This window comes from Athene cunicularia (assembly GCF_003259725.1).
Source record: "Athene cunicularia isolate RWA chromosome 9 unlocalized genomic scaffold, athCun1 chr9_part1, whole genome shotgun sequence".
In the NCBI taxonomy this organism is placed as follows: domain Eukaryota; kingdom Metazoa; phylum Chordata; class Aves; order Strigiformes; family Strigidae; genus Athene; species Athene cunicularia.
Window position 1 is genome coordinate 513,676 of NW_020799110.1, and position 16,024 is coordinate 529,699.

Consider the following 16,024-nt stretch of genomic DNA (forward strand, 5'->3'; position numbering starts at 1 on the left):
ATAAAGGCTGTCATTGCACACGCCCGGTGGGTGCGCCCTGAGGGGGCTGAGGTGCCCGCGTCGGGCGGCTCCCTCCGCCTGGGCTCGGCGTCCATCTTGGACACGGGCCGGCCCCGGGAGCCTCAGGTGCTCCTGCGCTGCGGCGGCTCCACAGCCTCTCCCGCTAGCGGCGCTGAGCCTCGTGCCTCCCGCACCGTCCGTCGGTCTGTGGGGCTTTGCCTGCTCGCTGCCCCCTTTTCTTGTGCTGCCGAGCGGGCCCAGAGGACGGCCTGGCTTCAGACAGGCTCTGCCTTTTGGGAGCAGCCTTTCTCCGGGCAGAGTTCCTGCCACGGGGCTGCCTCGCAATCCAGATCTGGACTGGGGGAGCTTCCCAGGGGTAATCCAGCAGCCTCAAAAAGAACCATCTCTAAGATGAACGAGCTTCCGTCATTTCCGATGATACTCCAGGTCTGACCCCGGAACACCGCGGCCTGCTGGTGCCGCTCCCTCCGGTTCCCGGTGCCACAGGGCAGCGGGGACCTGCTGACAAGCCCTTGTGAAGTGTTTTGAATCCTGCCTGTGAGATCTTCTTCTGAAGTCAATCTTAAGTTTGTGGTGCATTTCAGTGACCCTTTTGTGCTTTAAAATCTTCACAGAGAGTTGATTTTAACCGATTCTTTTAAATTTTAATTTTTCACATGTAGCTTCTTTCTGTAAGCTGAACACCAAAACAACTTCCTTCCTCTAAAGCCCATTCAGGTTTCAGAGGGAGGATCTGACCGAACTTAACCTTTGGTGATGTTCTTCGAAAGCAGTACAAATGGGAATTGAACACCTATATGTTTACATTCTTTTTTAATAATGAAGAAGGAAAATATATTAGTTGAATTTCCTCAAATGGATGTTTTAAAGTAATTGTGGGTAGGCCTGTCTTTTTGTTTATTTCACTGCAGTAGTTAAAACAAACTCTTATTGTCGGTATTGTCTATCACATGTGTTTAGAAAAATAAATTACTTCTGTTTTGTACTATTGCTTGCAGACTGTAACTCTTTGTTGCCCAAGTGCCTTGGTGTGGAATTATTCCACAAATGAAAACAAGAACGTTAATCCAGGCTCACCTCTGGATTTACTTCAAGTTGCTCCATCTAGTTTACCTATGCCAGGTGGAAATTCAGCATTTAATCAGCAGGTAAGCTTTTTTCATTGTCACATTAGTAAGATCTGTTTTATATTCCAAATAATGATTTGGGATCATTAGGATTTACTGCCAAGTTTAGGTATTTCTGTGGGTCTAGAGTAGTGTTGTGCTAGTTTGTGATGACCTTACTTTGTGCTTCATCCAGGTGCTGATTTTGTGAAAATACCAGGAATTTTATTTACTTTCAGATGTTTTCTGTTATTAAAACTCAATTACTTTAAGATGTAAAAGGGCAAACAAGAGGAAGCTTGGCATGCTGTATTGAGACTTTTCAGGCACGCTGAAAGTTAACTTCTGTTGGATGGGATACAAGGAAAAGGTGTTTTAGTGTACAAGAGGATTTGTAACAGACAAAAGTGTTTGAACAGAACGTACTTCAGTTTGTTGTTCCCAAATGTAGGGAGTGTTGCGGCACACCATAGGGTACCTTGCTCCTGCTGAGAAAGCTGTCACAAGCTGGAGGTGAAAATCGAGACTTCCCACCACTAGCTAATTAGCAGCTGTCTTCTTTACAGGTTCGGGCAAAGATTTATGAAGTAGAACAGCAGATAAAACAAAGAGGTCGTGCTGTGGAGGTGCGATGGTCTTTCGACAAGTGCCAAGAATCAACTGCTGGTAAGACAGCTCAAAATGAAACCAGCAGTGGGAGCTTTAGGGTTTGCATCTGTTCTTCTCTGAGTATATAATCCTGTTGTACCAGGATTAATTCTATTAATAGATTTGACAGATAAATGCAATGCAGCGTCAACCATTGTAAATTTATTTTTTGTGTGTCCTCCTAACTCCCATCTCTAGGGGTCACCATCAGCCGAGTTTTACACACCTTGGAAGTGTTGGATCGGCACTGTTTTGACAGATCAGATTCCAGCAATTCCATGGAGACACTTTATCATAAGATTTTCTGGGCAAATCAGAATAAAGACAACCAAGAGGTAATGGCTACAGTCTCCTCTCGCTTCATAATCTGTAGACAATGGATTTTATTTTTACTTATGAGAATTTTGTGTGTGTGTATTTGACACAAAAGCTTTGTGTTTTCTTGATGTTATTTTTTCTTGACCACTTGATGTTTGGTTTGTTAGGAGAAAACGGTTCTTTGCTGTTATAACTGAATTCTTCAGTGCTACGTACTGTAAACCTCATTTGGGAGGAATGATCAGGGTTATGTGGTTTGTTTTTTGGGTGCTGCCTAGTTAAACATGGGATTATTGTTTGATAACAGCTCTTAGATCTATTGTAGAAACTAATAAATTGATAGGTTATTACGTATAGTAAAATATTATAAAACTGCATACTCTTACATTTTTTGATATTTTTACCTGTGCTCCTAAAACCATTTTCAGAGATCATGAGAAACTTTATCTAAAATCTTTAACATTTTACTTTTTTTTTGTGCAGTGCAGATGATAGTGTCACTAGGCATATGTATAATGTCAAACTTTTGAGTTTCCTTGGAAAATGTTTTGGGAAAAAAGGAATAGCCAGCTTTAATAATACACTGTTGAAGTAAAATTTTAAAGTGGAAAGTATTAGTGAATATGTCATAGCTGCTCATGTTAATGTTAAAAAAACTTTTATGCAATAGCTTGTTTTTTGAATGCACCTGTTTTTTGTTCATGGCTGTGTTCTCAGTGATTGATGGTCTCAATCCAAGACCCTCTGTTGCACAGAAATACTGCATAATAACTGTCAGTCAGCGTTTTAATGACTTTGCAATGATCAAGCAGAACATTGTGTCGGGGGGGGGAACACCTCTGGCAGCATTTCCAGAGATACACCTGCCCACAAACCCTGTCTGTGAAGCTCAGAACTGGTAGGGAGGAGGGAACTCTTGCCAGAGTTGTCCTTCTGTTTCAAATAGACTATTACAGCTGTGAGAGAGCACCGGAGGAGGGAGAGCTGTACAGGCACGTGAAGTTGTGGGATGTTCTTAACCCTGATGCTTGGATGGAATCAGAAGTGCAACACAGAAGTTATTTTGTATTTTAAAATGGGTAGGGTGTGATATGCTTTATGGTTTCCATGCTAGCTTTTTGTTTTCGTCTGCTTTTGGGGCCAGGTGGTGTGGTTCTGTGCTGTGGCTCTACTGCAGTTCTATTTGTATTTTTTTTTCCTTCTCCCTGTCTGTATTTCAAAAAGTTTTTCTGAGTTCCAGCTACAATTGTGCTAACAAACTTATTTCAAAAGGCAGTGGTAGGGAGACTTCTGAATGTAAGGTAGCCTGGTCTGCTGTTAGTTACTGCCTTTGTCTTATGGTACTTTATGACTTGAGGTTGAGCTGCTTGAAAACAGCTCTCAGACATGGGCTCCTCAATTCTGGGGACCAAATGTTTTTATGAAGGGCTGCCTGTCTCCTAGTGGCATGACATTTTCCTCCGAGGTGGAGAATGATGAGTAGGGGTAAAGCGTTGCCGTACGTCAGTGCCACGTGCCTGTGCTTGCGCAGCGGTCACAGGAGGCTGCAGGCAGAGCAGAAGCAGAGAAGATGCTGACTGGTTCTGAAAGAAAGAAACTGAGCTTTGAAAAAACGTCTTGCCTGACTGGATCTGGAGCTGATAGGAAATTAAACTTTTAAATTATCTGCAGGTTCTTAGCCTCCTCTGGAGTTTTCAAGGCTGTTAGTTGTCACTTGGCTCGGGTAATTCGTGGCAGCTAGACAAGAGGTTGCCTTGGGATGCTGAGTGCCCGATGGATGGTACTTTTGACATTTGCAGTGCCAAAGTTACACCTGAGTTACTGGTGGAGCGTTGAGCTGGTGGGCTCCCAGGTGGGCTGTTGGGGGGTGAAGCCTGGCCCCATGCCCCGGCTGAGGGCTGCGGAGCCCCTGGACAGCTGCGGGGTGTCAGTGCCTCCCCCCACCCCCTGCGCCCCCGCTGCGGCGCTGTGAGGTTGCGCATGCGGGGACATCGCCACATGCCGTGCTGTTTGTCTCTCCTTGTCTCTGTCTCCTTCCCCCTGAATAAACTCAGGCTGTTTTTTCTTGGCAGAAAAGGCCGGAAGTTATGAGGTCGTGTACACTCTGTTTTCAGCTGGCAACTCATGTGAGCCTGCTGGGACTTTCATTTAGTAAATAAGATGCCCATCACTAGGATGTCTGCTTACTGACGTAGTTATTTAAAGCAAAATGTACTTTGAAGGACAGCTATCTGCTCCTGTTTTGATGTGAGCCCGACAAACATGGTTGGAACCTATTTCCTGTCTGTTTTTCCTGTTGTATTGCAAAACGTTGTCGTGAAGGCTGCAAACGCGGGCAGAGCAGGAACACATGAGAGTGGCAGTGCAGAGCGCTGGGCACGTGCTGGGATGGGAGGGAGGTGGCTCCTGCTGAAAGCTTTGGCTCTGAGAGAGACTGAAACCACACAAACGCACCCAGGATGCTGCTTTCATACATCTGTTGATTTCTTCAGAGTTGTTTTAATATATAACTCATGGTTCCAATTATCAGAGCAGAAGGACCCTGCAGGGGGAAGAGTTGCTTTTCACCCACGGGGAGCTGCAGAAGAGGGGTGCTGAAGGCTGGGGTCTGGTGACTTCGGTGACACAGCATGAGAGAGCAAAATGGAGGAAAACGCAGAGCAGGGGCTATGCTGAGTTGGAACAGGGCAATGGGGCAGGTGGAAGGCAGGTGTTGAACCGAGCACAGGTTTTGAGCAGCGTGTTGTACGGGGCAGAGGTGGCACACTGAAGCTCTCTGAGAAAATGGGATGTTTAATCCACATTTTGACCAGACTCAGAGCAAACCCTCCAGCCTTGACCTTGAGAGAGGCCACGGAGGTGGGAGGAGAAGCCGGCGCTTCTCCAGTGACTTGGAGACGCCTTAGCATGAAGGAGCATTATTAAATGCTGACTTTATTATTAAGCAGACTTTAAATAGGAGATACGAATTGCATTGCAGCTTCTGACCGACTGTCCCTGTGGAATCCCGTAGGAGCAGCCACGAGGCCTGAGCCTCGGTCATGGGTCACAGCCTGGGCGCTTGTGGGGGAGGTTCCCTGTGGGCACCTGGCCTCTCTCAGGCTCTGTGAGCAGCCCAGACAGCAGCACTTGCTACATCTGCCAGATGCTCAGCTTTTTATCCAGAAAGTTCTAAATGATAATAACAGTTGTTGAATTCTTGTGGTGTGAAGATCTGGCAGCCGATAGAAATGTACCTTCACAGCTAGTACAGAAAGAAGGACGCTACCCCCTGAGCGTGATTGTGTGCACAGTGAGTAACACAAAGGATGTCTCATTTCTAGTTCTGCTTCACTGACTTGTAGAGAGTTTCTGAGTAGATTTGGCTGAGTAGGAGGACTTGAAATCTAGAAATCTATGACGTGGCATAAAGCAGTAAATTCACTTTCATTTGAGATGGTGTTGCAGAGAAAACTACTGGCCTTATTTGCTAGCCACAGGTATTTTCCACCTGACACTTCCTTGACTCACAACGTCTCTGCACACAGCTCCAGAGTGATTACCACTGCGGTGGTTATTGGGGAGGCACTGCTACATAAATCGATCCAGTGAACAGTTTGTATTGCTACCACACAGTTTGAAATGAGAATAAAACCGTGTTGCACTCACCCAGATTTGGAACACCTCCGATTACGCTCCACCCCCTTTCAGAGATCTGAAGGCTTGAGTCAATTTGTGCACAAGTAGAGTCCTCAGAAGAGGGAGCCAGCGAATGCAACAGGGACTTTTTCATAATGTCTCTGAGAACTCCTCTCTGAGTTCATCTGTCATCTTCCTGGGCCTTAAACCCACCCAACTCTCACCTGACTTTTGGTCTACCTGTATTTTATCTGTCGTAGCCTCTCAGAGATACAACTAAGCTTGAGAAAGGATTTCCCCCCCCCCCCCCCCCCCCCCTAGAATGGTTTGTGAGACTTTTTAACTTGTCAGTCTTCTGTGTAGAAAAATACAATGTGGTTAAGTACACCTTGAAACACCCCTAAGCAGTGGGAGAGATACCTGGTAAATGAAATTTCATACCAGTATTTTCTGGCTAGTATGCAGCAGTAAGCAGGTGAAAGGAAAGAGGGCTTGATTTTTAAGGACTGATATTGAATTTCTTGAAATCATTATATAGAATCCTGAAACTTCATGGATATTTGTGCACTCTGATTGCTTGTAAGGTTTGGGTCTCTGAACTTGTATTTCAGTCTTGCTTCTCACGTTTTTTTTGAAATGCAACTGAATCCTTATGATGCCAAGAGATGTTTTTCATTTTAGAGTGAAAAAGTCCTGTTTTGAACTTGGTTCTCATGAATAGGACTTGTTACAAATGCAGAGAGTTAATATTTGTCTTTCTGAGATCACTTTGCTGGAAATGAAACAAACAAAAAAAACCCCAGCCCTGCTGTGTCTGTGGGAAAGGAGGCCTAACCATGCCTTTTGGGTTAGTAAGCTGCAATTTAAATAGTCTGTTAGTACGTAAGGGCCCTGAATCTGAGCATGTTGGGATGCATGACGGGTAAGAGAGACAAGATCAGCAAAATATAATGGATTAAAATATCTGCAGAATTGGAGTCTTATTTCCACAAGCACTGAGAAGATAGAGCATGTTCTGTGCGTTCTTGTAACATGTTTAATAATGTGGTTAGCATTAGTTCAGTTGCTTGAATTTCTTACTGATCTCGGGCTCGTTAGTGTGGGTATTTTCACCCTTTATTCTTTCAGTAACTCCATCAGACTCCTGCTCACCTTGCTGTCTAAGGGAGTTGAAGCACAAAATCTCTCTGGAAGGGGAAAATTTATTGTGACTTAAATGACTGATGGGGTCATTAAAAAGGACACACAACTTGTTTCTTTTTTTTTATATTAGACAGCTTCAAAGCAGTGGTTAATATTTTGTTGACCACAGTCTCATGATCTGAAGCAAATCTGCAGGTTGTGCTCCAATAGGAAGGTGTGTTTGAGCTGTCGCCAGTGCTGCGGTGTGTGGGTTGAGCTACGCATGGAAGTGCTGTTCAATAAGAATTCACAGCATTTCTTGAAATAACATCCAGCTTTAATAGAAAAAGGTCAGATTACCCTGGTTTTTCTCTTTTCTTTAGGCTATCAAATAAGTCATTTATGCAATCTTTAGTTTAAAAAAAAAAAAGATAGTGACTGTTGCTGGCTTCACACCTAAAAGTCTAAATGTGCAACTTGCTGTTGATCATAAAGTTATTTAGTTTCTGCTGAGCTCATTGTCACTGAGCTTCTGAAAGATCGTGACCCAACAACCCCTCAGGAAAAGAACCTGCTGGGGTAACTGAGCCTTAGTCCTTGATCGCAGGCAGTTGGGCGTGCGATGCCCACGAGGTGTCCTGTTAATTGTGACCCGTCAGTGCAGTCAGCATGCGCTTGGGCAGCAAGGACGGGCAGCAGGGCCAGGCGGGCTCACTGGTGGGCACAGGCCCAGCCCTGCCACCTCTTCTGTCCTCAGCCCTCGGAGGGAAGCGGCACAGGCACGGAGCTGCAAGGGATACTCACGAGGGCTCCAAAAACAGGGGCGTGTGAGATTTACTTTGAATTTTGTTCATCTGTGTTCTCGTATATGGTGACCAGAGTTGCACTTTGGGCTGTTTTCACGTTTGTTGTAAGGCTTAAACATCTGCTGCCTGGGGCAGCGGAGCAGCGGCAGTGGAAGTGGTTAGCTCGCCGGCCCGGCCGCAGGCTTCGGTGGTTTCGCTTTGCTGCGCTGCTGAGTGCAGCTCTGAGGGCAGTCGAGTAACAGGCTGCTATTCTGGGCTTAGTGTCTCCAGCAGCGTCTGAAAGAAATGCTTGTACGTGTGCACGTGCTTGTGCGTTCCTCAGTCTGTCTGCGTGCTGGCGATGTTTGAACAGTGTGTGTATTCCTTAGGGGAAAAGCACCCTTGTTTCTCTCAAGTGGATGATAATTGAAAGCCAAAAATCGGCTTGCTTCTTCTACAGTTTGACATTTCCTAAAACAACCTAAGCCTGTTTCTTTAGGCCAAAACAGAAGCATGTAGGAACACTGTCAGAACCATTTTTTCTTTCAGAAGTACCCCGTGTAAGTCTTCTTTACATGTCTCTTGCCAGGATTTCCCTCTCCGTGTTTGCCCCAGCACGGTGAGCTCTGACCGCCTCAAGGCTTCCCTCCTTTACTTCTCTGAAGGGGTTCAGGTGTAGGAGCCTCTCTGGCTCCTTGTGTGAGCTGAGCTGCGGTTCCCGGTCAGGAGAGGCCGAGGGACAGCAGCATTCCAGCGCCGCTGGGATGGGGCACAGGCGCAGCTTCAGGGAATGGGCGACCTGAGGTCCTGGCTCCTGCCCGAGGTACAGCAGCACTTGGGGGTTTTCTTGTTAGCAGAAAGAAAAGAAGTCAGTGTGAAGGTCAGACTCTCAGGTGCTCTGCATTGCCTTCAAAAATGTATCTGTGCTTCTAGTGTTAGCTGACCGCACCCAACCGCAGCAGCAGTGCCGTTACCACCTCACTCAGCTGGGTAAGAGAAAAGCATTTTCCCCGTCTCCCCTCCGCTCCCCCACCTCTAGTTGTTTAGTACCTCCTGCTCGCTCGCCTGTTGAAGCGCACTTACAGGAAGCTTCCCTGGGCGGTGTGTGTGCAGGTACACACCGGCCTTGTTTAGCATACCCTTGGTTTGTATTTTTTGAGGATGACTGGGGTAGCTTTGAAGCAGTAACTTTCATGCTTGTGGGTCTCTAATGCCCAATCACTCGGACAAAAAGTGTTTGTTTTCTGAGGGGGCTGTGCTTGACTCTAGCTCTTCTGATGTTTACTGGAAAGTGTTGTTTCCACTGATCTTGGGGAAAGAGGAAAAATCACATCTGCCTAATGTGCAGGTCGGTCTTATGTTCAGAGGTGGCAGCCAGCTTGGGCAGGAATGAGGAAGTTCAGCAGATCCACTTCAGTAGCACACCAGAAAAATACTTCTGAAGTGTGAGTGTTAGTGGAAACGGAGGTTGGCTGAACACTCAATAGGTAGAAGCGAACCATATCCCATTTTTCTGGGTTACATCCAGTTTTTCTAAAAACGTGACACTTCTTAAAAATGTCTGTGTTAGTTCAGAAATAAATTGAGTTTTCATGGAGTTTTTTGGCCTTGGTTATCTGATAGATAACACCTTTAGAGGTTAGGGGTGTTTGGGTTTTTTTTAATGCATCAGTGGGGTGCAAGTAACGGTCTGGAAAGAGATGAAGGAGGTTTGGGAGAATTGATGTAAGGAAAGTGTAAATTCTGGGTGTTGATTGGCTTGAGAGGCTGTGTGCTGTGTTTTTCCTGTTTCTCTCTCATAAAGCAGATCACCCTTTTCTGGTTTTGTGAAGCAGCATTACGATAAAGGAAAATTTTGATTTGAGTATCAGCAGTGTGAATACTGAGATTGCCCTCTCTGGCTTTCAGATTATGTTTCATTTGAAAACACTGTGAATAAAGCAAATGTGTGCATCTGTCTGTACTAAAGAATAAAAAGCGGCTTTTGTCTTCATCCCCCAGAACTCTGGCTGCTGCTATTTGCTCAGAAACAAGCCCGCTGGCAATGGGTGAAATGCGTTTCTGTCTTTGTTCTTCACTGAACAGGTAGCCCCCAACGACGAGGCTGTGGTAACGCTGCTCTGTGAGTGGGCTGTGAGCTGTAAAAGGTCTGGTAAGCACAGGGCCATGGCCGTAGCCAAGCTCCTGGAGAAGAGACAAGCAGAAATTGAAGCAGAAGTAAGTTATTTCTACTTCCAGAGTAGTGCGAACAGTACGCTGAAAAAGTAAGGTATTTCTGAGGAGACATCACTTTAATCTCATTACAAAAGAAGCAAGTTTGATGGCATTGGGAGCACTGGGGGTTTTTGTCATCAATCTACAGTTTTAAAATTCTAGATAAATTTAAAACGAAAAAGCCTTCTGTTTAAAAGAAGAAGAAGTTGCAACCTGACTCGGAATTGTTTGTGTTATCTGATTTATGTCTGTGTGTCTGAAGGGTTTGACTTCTGTGGAGTTCCTTGAGAAGTGGGCTGTGGGTCTGGCCAGTGGGCAGGGCTGTTCTCCTGGCAGGGCCTCTGGGAACGTGCCAAAACTAAGATCTGTTTTGAGGCAAAATTTGAGTGTCACTGTAAATGCGGCATTCTGTAGAACATCTTTGTTTTCAGGGCAGATGAAACGTGTCCTGCCTCAGCCCCCCCGCATCTCTACAGCGCGGGGTTCTCCTGGCGTCGGGTTTTGGCCCCAGGAGGTGATGTGGTGCCCGTCTGGCTCGGTGAGAGCGCGCTGGGCGCGTCTCTGCAGCCAGACGTAGGGACAGCCTCGGCGGGCAGGAACAGGCCCCCTCCCAGAGCCGTCCTGCTCCGGCACCACAAACCATGGAGCAGGGGGAAGGGAGCTCGCTGTGCTGCTTCTGCCTCGCTCCCACCAAAATCCCCTCAGTAACTCCCTGGTTATTGCTGCCGGTAGTGTAACGCACACAGAGAGGAGGTACCTTTTGTATTCACGTTGGTCCTGGAAGTTCTGTATCTTCAATTTTTGCTTTTATATGAAACCGTGTCGTTGCAGATGATGGTACATGTCTCAGACATTCCTTTTCAATAAGTAATCCAAAGTGATTAAATAAACCACCTTAGAAATAACCAAGCTAGGTAATGGGAAAAACCTGTCGTTCTAGAGCAAGTCTGGATTTTATGAAGAGGTAGGAAACAATCGCATGTATGGTTGCCTCAGATGCAAATTGTGGAATTTTATATGCATTTGTGTGTAGGTGCATGCTTTTTATTTTTTATTTATCTAACTGTGCAGAGATGTGGTGAATCTGAAGTCCTAGATGAAAAGGAGTCTCTGTCTTCAGCCTCCTTGACAGGTTCCAGTCTTCCTGTTTTTCAGAATGTCCTACTAAGGTTTTTAGATACACAAGCTCCCTCATTATGTGAGTATTAACTATTTTATATTCCAAAGTAGGTCAGAAGCAACTGGTCTGCTGCCTGGCTGCTGAAGTTACTGTTGCTGTCGCGCGTGGTTCACAGTTTCCGTGAGAACCTGCTCTATTCTCATGCACACATTTTTTTTTCAATCTCCTGCCTTGTTACAGGATCTTTCTGTGATTTTCATGTCTTTCTTTTCACAAAAGGAAAATTGGCAGAACCTATGTTTATTTCTGTTTAAGCTGTAAGAGATTTGGAGGAAATTCCTTGCACTCTGTGCATATTTATCACTCGCCTCTTTTTGACACATCCACATTCGAAGTGGCTGACTTGGAAATTACACACAAGTGATAAAATCAAAAGCTGTTAGCTGACAAACAGGTGGATTGAAAAAAGGATCTTTGTTGACTGTAGGTTGCTCTATGAAATATCTTGGTCTAATAAAACTGCCTGATACTGTAGCTTCTGTTTATGTTATCTTAAGTACTGCTAGTTAGAGCATTTTTTTTCTAGTGCCCTTAAAGTAAAGGGGTTTTAAGTGGTTCAAAACATGATACTGAAAAGATCTCATCCGAAAAAGGAGAAACTTCTTAAAAATTTGTTACAGACTCTGAGGTATTGGCAGTGCCCTGTTTTCGTGCCAGTGGTGACCCTGGTTTTAATAAACCATCCAAACTATTTGTGCTATTTAGCTTGTATTTCTGATGTGCTTGTTTCAAATGCAGTATTGTCCCTCTGCACCCTGGTAGCTCTGCGAGGCAGGGTGGGGAGAGCAGCTGGGGAACGAAAACTTAATAACAAAATTTCATATGTTGTATTTCTCTAGTGCTTTGGCACTGGCAAAATAACATGCGTTTATTTTAATAAACTTTTTGCTGATGTGCGTGAGTACATTTAATAGATAAAATACACTGTCAAGGTTTAATAAAATACTGCTTTTACATCTTGGAGGCCTGGCATGCAGAGATCTTGAGTTCTTTGAAAATATTTTAAGGGTTTTCTGTTATAAATACAAAAGTGTTATAGATAAGACTGTGACATTTACTGTAGTAAGGTAATTTGGGAGGAAAGGACAACTGTTGGGTGGTCTGTTACAACCCAGAGCTTCAGCTTTAATTTTTCTTCACACAAGGAATGTCCTCACCCTCTTCCCCCCTCTTCAGTTTTTAGAAGTATGTGAACATTGTGTGTATCTGCTGACACCCCGCAGCTGGGGCAGGTGGGTATGGGGTAGGGTGCTCTGGAATCCCCTGCTCCCTGAAGCTGACAGCAGAGTGAAAACATGCCGGTTAGATGGGAAATGGGTTGTTCTGTGGAGACAAAGAGAAACCTCTGCAGGGTGCCTGAGACATTTCTAGTAGGCCTTTAAACTTAATTTTCTAGGGTTTGCAATTTGGGGAGTTGACACCCAAATACTTCTAAGATGAAACTACAGTCTATACAGTCTAACTTTTTTTTTTTTTTGGTAGCTGACCCAAATAGTGACCATGAGAAGACAGAGTTTGTGAATTTGGTGCTGCTTTTCTCTGAATTCACTCGTCACGATGTTTTCTCCCATGATGCGTACATGTGCACTTTAATATCACGCGGAGACTTGTCAATCACTGCAACTACTAGACCACGTTCACCTAATGGGGAAACTGTGGATGAACACTATTCTAAGGATCATGATGTGAAACTGGAGGTAACCCTTCATGCTGTTTCTCCCGCGTTTGGTACTGTTTTGTTAAACATAGATTTTCACCGAAGTGTTAGTATTTCAGATGTGAGATACTAAGTTTTTTAATCTGTGTCTCCTTGTCTCTCTCTCTTTGAGAAGACTGAAAGTGATCCATGAGCTTCATTCATGTATATAGCTGTAAATATTGCTGGTTTGGTGCAGATACGCTGACCTGACAGTTATTTGGTGATCTGAATAACTCGGGACAAACAGAAGGGCACAATGTAGACTTCTGAATGTACCAGTGGAAAAACTTATTTGCAGAGGTGCTTCAGCAGAGAGAAGGGAGAGCTGTAAGCAGGAGGAGTCCATGGGGAGCCTGGAGTAAGCCCCTCATACTCTGCGTAGCTGGGGCTTGCTGGCCCGGCGCAGGCCAGGCGCTTTGCAGCCCCGTCCTCGCCGGGGGGTGTGGGGAGCTCGCGGGGCCAAACCTCACGGCCCGTCCCTGCATCGTCCAGGGGCGATCCCGAGGCTGCCACCAGATGAGCAGCTCGTACCCTTTCCTGGAACTGGTGCAGGAGGACGGCGGTTCTGACCTCAAGACTGCGGACCACGTGTGTACTCCTGTGATGAGGTGTAGCCTGTTCTGCTGCACGGTCCGCGTGGAGCCTGTGGGCAGCTGAAGCATCATCCTCTCATGTGTCTTTGTAGTTTCTTTTGTATGTCTCTTACCTTGGTCTCATGGCCAAATTTGCCCTGAAATATAGGGGGATTCTACAGTTGCCTTTTGTGGTACAACAAAGTAAGAAATAAATCATGGGAAGGTGCGAGTGTTGGCTTCCTCTCTGTAGGTGTCCCTGGAACAGAATTGCTTTTTTTTTTTGTTTCCCCCTTTGGGTCCTGCTTCTGTGCTTTTGGGGATTTAAGCTTGAGAAATACTGTGAATTAACGCTTATCCTAAAGATTTAAAAGTCGAGATCTGAAAACTTCTTACCATTAATTTTTTTTTCTTCACTCTTAAATAGGTGGAGTGTTTGGGTTTACCTGTGGGCAGTGAAATGGGTCTTCAATAAAATGTAGCTGATACTTGTTTTTCTCTCTGGCAATTATTAGGATCATAGTATTATGGAACACATGGGCATTGACTCGGGAACTGCTGGTATTTTTGATGATGTAGACAAGAGTGACTTTAAGGCAGATTTTGGTTCGGAATTTCCAGTAGGTTTAACTTTTGATTTTCTGCATGCCTTTGATGCCTGTGCCTGCTGCCTGCGCTTCCCACGGAGTGTCTCTCCGTGCCCCTGGCACCACCTTGCTGCTTTCCCCACAGCCAATGTCCTTCGGTGTCTAGTCCCTGCCATCTCCCGCGGCAGCACATCACCTCTGTTCTCTGCATCCCTGCCGTGTGACAGCTCGCAGCTCCTCCTTCCTCCCCTGCCTCCTTCCCTTCCACCCCTTGTCCCAGCGTTAAATATGCAGAGCTACCTGCTTCCTTGACGTTGAGGAACCCCCCGGATACCATTTGCTTTTCCAGGGACTGCTCTGTGTTTCAGCTCTGTCTTCCACAGCTGTTTCCCCCTCTCTTTTTCTTTATGTTACCGTGATTCTGCATTACTCTTGAATCTCCTGGTATCTTCCTGTGGTCTGGGCCTCGTCCTGCATCCGCATGGACTCCTCTGCCCAGGCCTGTCGGTGCAGCCCTGCTCACAGGATATTATTACCCTTGTTTCTGGCTGACATCTGGCATGTTGGTGGTTTCAAGCATGTCCATGCCTGCCTGCAGCATCTTGTCACCTCCCGCTTCACCCTTTCCGTTCTTTTCCCTCAATCACTGGAGCAGCTCATCGCAGTTTGTGTCTCACAGCAGCATAAGAAGTGTGGAGATTGAAGTGTAATGCTTTCTTCTGACTGAATACTGCTAATTTAAAACTTGTCTAATAACAGTGGAGGTATGCATAGAGATCGGATGTGTACATGCATCTTAAGTTTCAGGCTTGATTACAATTGCCCTTGCTTTGTCTGTCTTTGAGAACCCTCAGATGTCTGAAAAGTAACTGTAAGCAAGAACAAAATCTCTGAATGCAATTGCTGAATTCTGAAAGCTGGAGGTTACACTTACCTTAAACATTTGTTTTACATGACTTAGATTTTTTCTCCGATGCCTGGGGAGTCGTGTGAGAATGTGAACTCTTCTTTAGACAGAAGAATTTCGGTCACCAGCGAGAAGTCAGTCAAGAGGGAAAGACTGAGAGAACTGATTTTTCCATCCAATTACGACCTCCTTCGCCATTTGCAGTACGCAACACATTTCCCCATACCTCTGGTGAGTGGCCTCCGCGCTGGCGTGCGTAAGGGTGCGCCTGGCGGGCAGCAGGGCTGTGTGAGCAGCAGGAGCTGCTGGCTGGCCTCCGCTGGGCTGTGTGAGCTCTGCCCGAGGGCCGCTGCCCGCGGCGCCTGGCGCCCTGCCTCTGCTCTAGGGGAAGGGGCTGCGCTGGGAGAACACGTGAGGGTGTCACAACGTGGGCCGGCCGGCTGGGGCTGCGGAGGCAGGCACACAGTAAAGCCACCACGTTCCAGGGCCTAATAAGAGTTCGCTAAATAGAAAATTTGATATTGTAGTTGGGCAGACGGATGGCTAACAAAATATCTGATGAAATAGTTCTGAAATGTGTAGGGGATAGAATGGTGTTATTTCCTCCCACCCACTCCTTGCTCTTTCTAGTGTGGATTTTTGGCAGCTGCTGCTGCTGGGTGTGTCTGTGGGCTCATGGGAACTGAAGAAAGCCCCATGAAGAACATTCCAGACCCCAAACCTTCCTCATGCCTTCTGCTGTGCTGGAAAAAGGGCCTAAGTACTGAGCAAGCCCTGAACTTGAATGTATCTACTTGAGATTATTTTTTTTTTAAACAACAATGATAACTTTTTAACAATACTAAATCCTGTCAACACAGGAAGTGTCATGTGAGAGTCTGCTACCATAATCCAGGTTTTCTTTGCTTGAAATTTCTTACTCCAGAGTTTGGTTTCTGACTTATTGCAGGTGAATTGATACGAGAATACTGAATGAGCTATTTCTGTTCAGGACAGATTAGAGTACTTGCTTAAAGTTTGACTCATACTTTGCCCATTTTAAGGATCAGAAAAAAAGAGACCTTGATTAGGTTTTTGTTTCTGAAATGTTTTGATTTACAGATGGAGCTAATCCAGGTGTCTGGATTTTGCCTGTGCAGACAGATTTTAAAATTTTGAGGACTGATTATTCTACATATGCATTATTTTTTGGAAGTAATTGTAAATTAGAGAATAAGCTTGGTTGCTGTTGTGGTACATTTTTAAAA

At 45.5% G+C, this 16,024-nt stretch overlaps 1 protein-coding gene across 1 annotated transcript in view; it reads left to right on the forward strand.

Annotated features, from left to right (window-relative positions):
• MED12L (mediator complex subunit 12 like) overlaps positions 1 to 16,024 on the forward strand; it is a 132,244-nt gene that overhangs the window by 13,969 nt on the left and 102,251 nt on the right. The window contains exons 8-15 of the mRNA XM_026854942.1: positions 1,020 to 1,169; positions 1,694 to 1,793; positions 1,974 to 2,110; positions 9,704 to 9,835; positions 10,904 to 11,030; positions 12,495 to 12,709; positions 13,799 to 13,903; positions 14,832 to 15,008. Coding sequence (XP_026710743.1) covers positions 1,020 to 1,169; positions 1,694 to 1,793; positions 1,974 to 2,110; positions 9,704 to 9,835; positions 10,904 to 11,030; positions 12,495 to 12,709; positions 13,799 to 13,903; positions 14,832 to 15,008 — 1,143 coding nt within the window. The remainder of the gene's footprint in view (positions 1 to 1,019; positions 1,170 to 1,693; positions 1,794 to 1,973; positions 2,111 to 9,703; positions 9,836 to 10,903; positions 11,031 to 12,494; positions 12,710 to 13,798; positions 13,904 to 14,831; positions 15,009 to 16,024) is intronic.